This window comes from Prinia subflava, chromosome 13, assembly GCF_021018805.1.
Source record: "Prinia subflava isolate CZ2003 ecotype Zambia chromosome 13, Cam_Psub_1.2, whole genome shotgun sequence".
Lineage (NCBI taxonomy): Eukaryota > Metazoa > Chordata > Aves > Passeriformes > Cisticolidae > Prinia > Prinia subflava.
The window spans coordinates 13,352,562-13,362,930 of record NC_086259.1 but is presented as its reverse complement, the minus strand read 5'-3'; the positions used below and the strand labels follow the sequence as shown (position 1 = coordinate 13,362,930).

The 10,369-nt window shown below is 43.0% G+C and overlaps 1 protein-coding gene across 3 annotated transcripts in view; it reads right to left on the bottom strand.

Annotated features, from left to right (window-relative positions):
* Window positions 1-1,161: 1,161 nt before the first annotated feature.
* NUP93 (nucleoporin 93) overlaps window positions 1,162-10,369 on the bottom strand; it is a 77,502-nt gene continuing 68,294 nt past the window's right edge. For all 3 annotated transcript variants that reach the window (XM_063410833.1, XM_063410834.1, XM_063410832.1), the window contains exons 17-22: window positions 10,075-10,191; window positions 9,332-9,450; window positions 7,336-7,453; window positions 6,879-6,962; window positions 6,036-6,164; window positions 1,162-1,397 (exon numbers count right to left, since the gene is read on the bottom strand). In XM_063410833.1, the coding sequence (XP_063266903.1) occupies window positions 1,287-1,397; window positions 6,036-6,164; window positions 6,879-6,962; window positions 7,336-7,453; window positions 9,332-9,450; window positions 10,075-10,191 (678 nt within the window). In that variant the 3' untranslated portion in view covers window positions 1,162-1,286. The remainder of the gene's footprint in view (window positions 1,398-6,035; window positions 6,165-6,878; window positions 6,963-7,335; window positions 7,454-9,331; window positions 9,451-10,074; window positions 10,192-10,369) is intronic.

The window sequence follows — 10,369 nt, the reverse complement described above, 5'->3', positions numbered from 1 at the left end:
TGGCCATGCTACAGGAGCACTCCGTGCTGTACACAGTCCCTAGCTCTATCCTCTGAGAACCCAGCAGCTGGTTTGCTAATGCTGAGAGACATGGACTGGGGTAGCTGGCAAGCCCTTTGCTTCCTGTCCAAAAGATGGACAAAACTTATACTACATTTCTGGTGAAAAAAGTAATTGAAAAATTGTCATCATGTCAGTCAGATATTCCTCCATCCCAGTAAACGAAGGCATTGAAAAATAGAGATGAATTCTTTCCCATGATAGCTATTTACATACAAAGGCTAACATCACCCCCTACAATTTTCTGCTTGGTCTGCATTCCAAACTCCTCATGTTCTCATATCCCAGTAACATAAGAGAGTGAGACAGCAGCAGGGGAGCAGCAAGAGTAACCACCAACATTCCTCCCATTTTTTTTTTCCAAAGACAGGCAGTTATATTAAAAATAAGTTTCTACTATAACATGCTCCTTGGGCTTTCACTCTTATTTAATTGTATCTCAAAACATTTAAGGGTAACCATTTTTCAAGCCTCTTCCTTTTGTAAGGCACAGGTTTCCTACTAAACCAACAGTAACATCCACCCACACCCACCACACCCACACCTGGGCCTCTCTGGTTCAGTTCCTCACTTCTGGTGAACTCCACAGGGGCCCACTTGGAATGCAACTGACTCAAAACTCACGTGTTGCTCACAAAAACCTCTCCCACCACAATATACCTGTTTCCAACCCAGCTGCTCCTGCAAAAGCTTCAGCAGAGCTCCAGGGCTGTGAGCACCCGGTTCGGCGTGGAGGGGTCTGTGCAGCGCACAGAGCGCAGCAGCACAAGCGCCACACGAGACAACGGCATGGACTGATGGCAGTGTCAGAGGGGTGGGGAGGGCATCACACACATTTTCAACACTTAACATGCACTCAAAACCCCCTAAAGTTTCTCAGCTGTAAGCTCATTAAGCCATAAATCGAAGTTTTCTTCTCCATTTCCTCTTTTGCTATAAAATTCCATATTTGTGTCCCAACTGCAGAGCTACGACTTCTTTTTCTGCATAGCCTATTAACTAATTAAGAATAAATTTCTAAAGGTAAACCAATTGAAAATAAAATTAATAAAAACATAAAAACACAAGAATCAGTGAAAATGAAAATGTCAAAAACAAATATCAAAACCAAAGAAATTTATTTCTGTCAACAAAAATACAGAATACAAAATGACACTGGTCCCATGGGCCCTCTGAACGTACTAAAGACAGGCACAGGCTGCTGCACCCCAGCCAAAGCTGCTCTGCTAATTCATGAGGATCTCCATTTGCACCAGTCTTGCGTTTGTGTCTCCCGACGTCCTGTATGGGATCATCCCAGCAAACATTATCAGTGCACGAGCTTGGGACTGAAGTTGCTAAAAAACAGAAAAACAAAGTACAGTTACTTTAGGATTAAAAAAAAAAATACAATGATACAATACTCTTCTAAACTCGCATATGTAATCTTTATTTCTCAGAGCTGCTCTCTGGAAAAGAAGTCTCTGCATTCTGAAGAAAATCCAATTATTCCCTTTTCCAACCATTAAAAGCATGTCAAGTTAGCCTTTTGCTTAAAAAAATAATCCCATTTATTTGAAAATACCTAAGAAAAAACATTTTCAGCAATGTGGGGCATTGCTGTACTGCAGCAATCTTGTAATTTCTGCATGAAGTGGGGTTTCCCAGGGCAACAGGATTCCATCCCACCTTGCAAAACATAAAGTTGATCCTGTTGAAATGCAGCACTAATGCTCTCAAAGCAGAAGCACTAGAAACAAACCAGAGAGGACACAAATACCTGGAGATCTCCAGCATTACCTGCAACATACCAATCTCCTCAAAGGCTCTTCCTGCCAATAACAATGAAACCAGAAGCACCAAACACACTCAGACCTTCGCTCAAAGCAAGCAAACCCCTTCTTGCACACCAGAAGACTACAGAACAGCTGATGGAATTCAGGAATAATTTGTTTCATCTGTTAAAACTGGTATTAAAGTAAAAGGAAAGTCATTCCAATAACTGGTAGGAGAGAGAATACAGAAAAACCAAATCTTTGTAGAAAACTGTTCAGACTGCTTTGATTGCTAGCTGGTGTTTGTTCTTAAATATTAAGCCCCTCAAAATTACTGTACTAGAAGATCCCACTGTTCAAATTCTGCTTTCACCTACTGACTGCAGGGAAAGCCAAAGGTTTTTAGGTTGCTGTTGGCACATGGATGGTTAATCTGATAGCAGGAACTTACAAACTGAGAATTGACCAAAGCCCATTCCACGGCTGGGAACTGTCACAAACACCATCCCTGATGCCTCTTTGGCCAATTCCACCCCTTTTTCAGGGTGGTATTAAACCAGTCTGTTATTCAATAGCCACAGAGAAGCTTCAGAGGCTGATAATGGAAAAGCTGGGAGAGTTTTCCCTAGACTGACCTAATTGCTAACATCTCCCAGGACAGTTTCCCTCCCAAGCTGTGAGTTACCACCAGTGGACTGGCAACTTGACAAGGTGGCCTGGAAATCACTCATTCTGTTCCAGTCAGTCTCCTAGCCTGCTCCAAATGTGTTACACAGTGAGGCTGTGTAATTATGTCTCAGCTGCTGCTTTTCAGTGGAGGTCAAAACAGGTGGTAGATGAAAAAAAAAAAAAGAAAAGCATGTAAAGGTATCTGACTTTGGAGTTAAAGTATTAGAAGGAAAAAACTCTCACCACGACTAAGAAGGGCTGAGGAGCAGTGTGAGTCACTGTTCTCTTTACCTTTACAGCAGCAATCATACCAGAGCTGGCCTAATTTTAAATATCAAAATAATACTTTGGGAAGAACAAACAGAGGTTTGCAGAGGTTAAGAGCGGCCTGGAGGTCTAGATGTTCTATTGGCTGTAATTACTTAATGAACGTTACAGTTACTTGCAATTTTAAATAAGACCATAGATAATAAAGAAAAAGAAGTAATTCCATTCCATTCCTGACCTAATTCTGCCAAGATAATGCCCTTGGGCTGCTCCAGAGAGTTCACCACCCCTGACTAGGGCGAGGAGCCTATGACATTGCTGTCATGCACTCACAGCATCTGGGTCAGGGCTGTCACTGCAGCCGTGGTTTCTAGCACTGCAGGCTGGGCTCCCTGCAGTCTCTGCCTGAAATCTGACAAAATGGATCAGGCCAAGTGGGACAGGACTTCGTTCCCTCATTCTCAAAACTAATTCATTATATACATAAAAGAAAAAATACTCAAAACACAGTTTGGGTGATTTTGTTCTGCAATAAACACAATACAGAAATGCCAGCTCTGACCCCAAACCTGATCTTTTCTAAGTCCAGCCCACTTCCAAAGTGGGACAGGAGATGTTTAGCAGAGAGCAGTATTTGGTTCGGGGGGGTTTAGCAGTGCTACTCCTCTCCATCCTGCCCGTGCTGCCAGGTCCATGCTGTTCCTGAAGTCCCACCCACGGCAGCAGGATCTGCTCAGCGCGGTTGGCTGAGCAGTTCTTGGCACCAGAGGACAAATTCAAGGACTCTCATTTCCTCTCTGGGGGACGCTGTTCCCTGCTATGTAGAATAAGCCTCAGAGTTACAAACAGCAACTATCTTTTCTTCTGATGAACAGAGGGATCTGAATCTGCCAGTTCTGATGGATCCAAAGAAAAGCCAGGGATTTCAAACTCCTATTCAAGTAAAGGTAATTTTTCACTTGTATTGTCTAACTGGGCAATGTGCCAAGATTGTTAAAGCTTCTGAAAGGGCCTGATTTCCCCAGAGAATAGGGAAATGCTGCCCTTCTCCCAGGAAAGTTCAGGAGACAAATTCTTGTCATGCACAGCTTGCTGAGGCTCACGTCTGCCATCTCTGTCCAGGTGAATGAGACTTTGCTGAAGAAACAGCTTCCTCCTCACATTTGTAATGCTCTCATTTCTTCACACCAAAATTGCCTGAGTTGCTTCCCAACTGAAACAATCTAAATTCCCTGCTCCTGCAGTCTTGGAAGAAATTCTTCAGGGTAAGACAAATGGGCAACACATGCTAAAGCCATTCTTACCCTACCTAGGATGTGCCCATGCCTGGTACATTTTTTGCACGTGCAAATCTTTAGGCAGACAAGAGCTACAGGGCAGTAGGTTTTTTCTCTTGGTAATCCTACATTAGCAGGTTTATGCTCCCTTGTGACCCTCCAGTCACAAAGCTGTTCTCTTATCCCCTCCCTGACAGCAGAGGCAGTGGACACCTGTCCCCTCTGATGGCAAAGCACAGGTTGTACTGCACAAGGCAGCCAGAGATCTGTGACTCAGAAACCCCGTGCACCCAACATCACTGACACCCTGCTGCCATGAGATCCCATCACAAAGCCTGGAGTTTGATTAACAAAACTTGAAGCCTGAAACAAAAAAAAACTTTCAAGGATTTCTAGCAAGGTACATTATCAGTTCATCTCCACAACTGTGACAGCATGAGAGTGCAGAGCACGTTTATGAAGCACTGTTCACATGGAGCACATTGTGGATGTGATATCCTGGTGGCCTCCTTCCACACAAACCTCTGCCAGCAAAGCTGCTAATCCCATCCCCACCAGCCCATGGTATTCATCCTGAGCTGACACCTGACAGCACTTCACCCCTATGGAAATGACAAATCCTTCTGCATGAAGCATAAGACTGAAATCACAAAATCAAAACAAACAGCTCACCTGGAAAGCAAGGAGCTAAGGCACTCTTTGCTCAGTGCCAACCTAGTGAAGACACACAGCAAGTAACAGATTGTGTTAGCCTGGGACTTCTTCACACGTGCAGAGTTTAAGGTGGGAGAAGCCCAAGCAGTGTGTACCCTTCTCCAGTGCTGCTGTTCTGGAGTATAAGCACTCCTGTGAGGCAGGATCCCCTAGCTCTTGCAGGCTGTGCCCCAAAGACAAAAGCTGTACCATTACCCGAGCCTTTTATTTTTCTATGTAATTTAAAAATGTTACTAAGACTTTTACCAATATTACAATTTACAGATCAAAGGCACTTCTGCAGCTGACTAAAGCCTGGAACAAAGCTGGCTATGGCCCAAGTTGGTTTTTCATTCTCAAAAGGAGTTGATATTTATTTTCTAATCTGTTAAGACAGGATGAATGGTTTGGCCTTGGTTTCAAGTGCCTACAGAAGCTTTAACTTAGTAAGAGTTACGAGACCAAACCCGGCTGGAATTAGGCTGTGAGCCCTTCTGCTCAGCCCCACATGCTGGCAGGTGAGTGCTCACAGATTTGGCTGTGCCATTTCAATATCCCCTGTTCTGCAGCTTGCTGGAGGCTCCCAGCAGTGGCTTGGGGAAATGCCTCTGCACCAGCTCGAGCAATGAAGTCAAACCCACTGCTGTCATGCATTTCAACAGCAGCCAGACCAAGCACTGCTGCAAGCTGCCCACTCCCTGCAGGGGCAGCAGAACGATTCTGGTGTTCACCAAGGGGATGTGCTCAAACATCCTGGTGTTTCACCCAAGAACACCTGGAAAACGCTGGCCTGCATCACTACAGAAGCAAGCTGAGGGGAAGAGTCAAGGAAGGCCTTTCCACCAGAAGCGGACACTTATTGAAATGAAAGGAGTGCCAATCAGGTTTTCAAAAAGCAACAGCTCAGTTGTCAGGGCAGCAACATCAACCATCCTAGAGATACTGCACTTCGCTCATTTGCTTTACAATCTAAAATTCCACTAAGAAGCAAGTTCTCTCTTGCTAGGAGGTGAATATAGATGTAATATCTCCATTAGCCCAATGTCATTTAAAGCAATATCACAGACTCAGAATGGCTTAGGCTGAAAGGGACCTTAAAGATCACCCAGTTCCAACCTTTCTTCACAAAGCTGAAGGCATCAGAGACCATCCTTGAGATGAAGTAGCTGGACAAGCTCAGTAGACCAAGACTAAGTAACTGAGCAAGCCAAAACCAAGACCATCAGAGATTCACAGTTACTTGAAGCCCAATCTCTTGAAACCAGCAGAATAGGATGTAGGAAAACTTGCCAGGCAGTGAGGATTATACTCTTACCGAATCTCTGTCTTCCATTACCCGCTGGGGTCTGGCAGGAGTGGTTGGGCTTGTGCCTTTCATCCTCTTATACTTGGTGAATAAAATATTCATGGTTGCAAGCAGGACCTCAGATAAATTGTGTTTGATCTGCACAAAGGAGGGGGAGAAAAAAAAAGACACATTGCAGCAAAAGCAGGTTGACAGAACCATGAGCCTTGCTACACAGATTCCTGTAACAGTCATAGGTGTAATGGTTACCCCTGCTTTGACTGCACCATCCAGCAGAAACACTACCCAGAGCTTTGAGACAGACATGCCCAATGGCTGCACCTTCATGTTTGATAGCAGCAGGTCAGACAAAACCCCCAAAGCACTCAAATACACATGACTGCCTAAAAAAGAAGAGTCACCCTCCAGTTAAAACAGTTCAAGAGCAGTAACAGCTTTCCACTATGCTTCATTTGCTAATACACAAATCCATTAACTCCTATAATTTAGAGGGAAGGAAACAAACACCCTACAAATGCTTAGTGACCATTAAAAGCACAAAAGCACTAAGTCATCAGCAAGTTAAAAGTTTTCAATATTCTGAATTCTTGAATGAAACTCAGTAAGTTCACGGAGGCTCACATCTGCAGACACCTTCTTCAAAACAGAGAGGATTTCTGGGTAGTGAATTCTAGTGCTCAAAAGAGCAGCATTAAGAAGAAAAAGTTGCAAGCCAGGAGTCTACTTGTATGAAAGCAAAATAATCTCATCCTTTTTCTCCACTAAAGAATAAGAACGATGAGATGACAAGGTTTTAGGATCCCTTTAACAAAGCAAAAGGCTTTAAGAAGCTAAACCCAAGACATTACTTACTTCATCGCTGAAATTCCGGAAGGCAGCGACTCTCTCCTTGACGCAATCTTGGCTAAGAGGTACAAGCTTCAGGCGCTCAATAATCTTCAAAATGAAAAGCAGGAATCAGGACAGATAATCAGCATTCTATGTACCATATATTAATAAAGTGGGTTTTTGAAGTGTTAACGAAATGCTTCTGTTTCCATTCAAGACAAATAATTTCATTGTCATTTACTGCCTTATCTCCTCACTTTGTTGAGCAACATGAATATTTTGTTCAATGTCTACAAAACAGCTCAAGGAAGATCATCCTGTTTATCAAGCAACAGGGAAGAAACACCTTTTTAAATTACTATAACATTGCAGTCCCTTCTAACTCATTAAATACAAATTTTGAAGTGATGTTATTTGAGACATTCTGGGCTTTCAAGGGCATTAGGAAGGCTGTACTTCAAACAGAACTCTTGAAACTTACATCAAAGGCCCTGTCAACGTGACCAGCATGATATTCATCAAAAAATGTGATTAAGTCTAGCAGAAGGTAGAACGTGGAGTCAATGGATTTCTTTGCACTTATCCCCTGCGCTTTGTACCTGAAAGAAATTGTGTTACAATTTTATTGTGCAAAATGGCAACCGTTTATAATTGTGCCCTTGCAATTCTTGGAAGTGGATACATCAAACTCAAGGACAGAGGGCATTTAACAAAGGACAGCTTTCATTTTCCTTAACCAGGAGGCAGAATTTTCACAGGCTGTGGCTTTTTAAAAACACCCTTAATCACTTCCAGTTTTGCATCAAATCCAGCATTTGTTTCCTTTAAAATGTTTACATTTTCCACATTCAGGGGGAAACAGTGCCAGGCAGCAGAGACCTGCAAGGCAAGCTCTGTACCAGCACGTTTAACACGCTCTTTCACAGCAGACAATCCTCCAGCACAACTGCCTGCTTCAGGCAACAAGACTTAAAAGATGGATTAAGAGCTCCTGCACGCTCTTGGGAGCTACACTGGCTATGGGATGAACTGGAGGGCTGCCTGCTCTCACTCCTAACTGCGTGAGGGCACAAAGAGCTGTTTCCCCAAGAGTGGTGCTGATATGAGCCATGCAGCCTCTTGACCCCTTTGCTGGGTGTCTCCCCTGCTCCAAAAGCATCACAAGAGCACACAGGAGGAATGCTGCATCCCTACAGCACTGTCATCAGGAAATACAAGGAAAAGCCCTGTCTTACATTTAACTGGCAAAAAGATGTGCTAGACAGAACTGCTTCGGCTTTGCAATCACCCAGGTTTGCAGCTGTGAAGTGGCATTATTGCACAGTAGTATTTAGTGCTTTTAGAACAGATCAAAGCATGTGCAAACAAAAAAAGCCCATTACAGCCTTTGCTGAAGCTTTAACTAAAGCCATAGATTTAATTCTCTTTAATGTCTGCCACCAAATCAGTCCCTCACTAAGTCAATACAGCACCAATTTTCACTTGATCCCAGCCTGCCTAAATGAAGGAAAGGCTGACTAGGAGTGACTGGCAAATGCCACTTGTCAAAAGAAGAAAGGCAAAGGCCTCTGATGGAAATCAATACATTTCTGTATTTGTCTTCCCAATTTCAAAGTGCCAGCAAGTGGGCTTGGTTTATTTTTATTCTCTCTGCAGCTCAATGGTTGATAAAAACCAGTAAGGCATTTCTCATAGGTATCCACATTTTGCTCTAGTAAAACACAGGAATTATCCCTGGCAGTCACTGTGCCAAGATGCACCAGATGATTTAAAAAAATCATGGACATATTTTGCAACTACAGCTTTTCAGAATCAGGTTATTCCTAACTTCTGGCTTCTAATCTTGAGCACTGATGTCTCTCAAGCACATACCCTAATTAGTACACAGCAGGGGACATTCCTTTCAGTTGCTTCCTTTCTTTTCTGGACACCACACAGTACTTGGCTAATATAATAGGCTGTGGAAATGAGGTCCACTGCTCCTATTAGCCATACGCAGTTCATCTGAAATATTCCATTTATAGCTTTCATTAAAGCAGCGGTTTTCAGACAGCTACTGAACTATTGTTACAACTCAGAATTACTGGGTTTGTGGCAATTTCAAACAAGTGAATTGCATGCAACAACTCAGTGACTGTTACAATATTTTGCTTTAAAATCAATATAAAACATACAATTCATGATATTTATTGCTCCTTAACAGACTCTATCTCCAGCTGGCAATCCTGATTCACCTACAGATAAAACTTCTTGCCAAGTTTACCTGACCTGCCCCTGAAGATTTCTGGTTTCAGTACTGCAAGCCATCACCAGCAGGACAGGGTAAATTCTGACCTCTTCTTTGTCTTTCTAAATATACTGCTGTGGATGCCACAGTCCAGCCTGCAGAAACAATGTCAGGAACTAACACCCACAGCACTGAGAGTCCCAGGTCGTGTCAAGGTGAATCACCAGCCCTGCCCTTACTTCAGCCTTACCTCTCAGCAATGGAATGGGCCATGTTCTTCAGCCGCTCCTTGTTTGACTGGGGAGTGCTGATCTGGGGAACAACTGGACTAAGGAGCTTGTTCATCAGTTCCAAAACCTTGTCAGGGTTCTGTTGGCATTAAAATTACACAAATACAAGGAGAATGATGGAACATGGTGTCTTAATCTCATTGAAAAAGCAGGAAAGTCTCACACTCTGGTATCTACTGCAAGCCCAGAGCCACTTCACTCCCATAAAGAGTCAAGGTCATACCAGCTATAAGCAACACAATGCTGCTGGGTCACAAGAAAAAGCATTTCCCTCTAGTTTTTCTCTAAAACAGTGGTTATGGTTGTATCCACTTCTATTTTAAAAGGAAACAAGGGTACTCAGTATAAAGACTATTTTAGATTCAGCTCAACGTTTATGAAATTGGAAGAGTACACTCCAGGTAAATAACTGCACTAGACAGAATTAAATCATGCGTGGGGCACTCTCTTCAAAACAGCACATTGATCAGGAGCCACAGTGTTCTAAATCAGAATCCCTGGAGCACAATCCATCTGGATTTGCTAACTAAAATATCTCTTCGTGCAGCCTGTGGCTCTGTTCTTCCAGTGGGAGAAATAAGCTGCTTGAATAAGAGCAATTCAATCTCTGAGATGAAATTTAACCTCCTAATCACAGGTAGAATGTTTGGAAGGAAAAAGGTGAACCCAAGTACATACTCAAGGCAGCACACAAGACATATACCTTTGCAAGGTCATAGAGTTTTGCAGCTTCTTCAAACAATCCTTTATTTTCTGCTGCAGAAGCCACTTTGTTAATAATGGATTTTGTGTCACTTGTAAACTTGTCTATCACTCCAGGCTAAAGAGGTGAGACAAAAATGAAAAGAGAAAAGAGGGATCAGAAGGCTCAAACACTCCAGAATATTCTGTCAAGGCAATGAATATTTTACATGTTGGCTTATGATTGGAATGGCCTGTACATTTCCATGGGAATGTGCAAAAGTCAGACATTAAAAATAGAATGAGCTCTTGCAAGA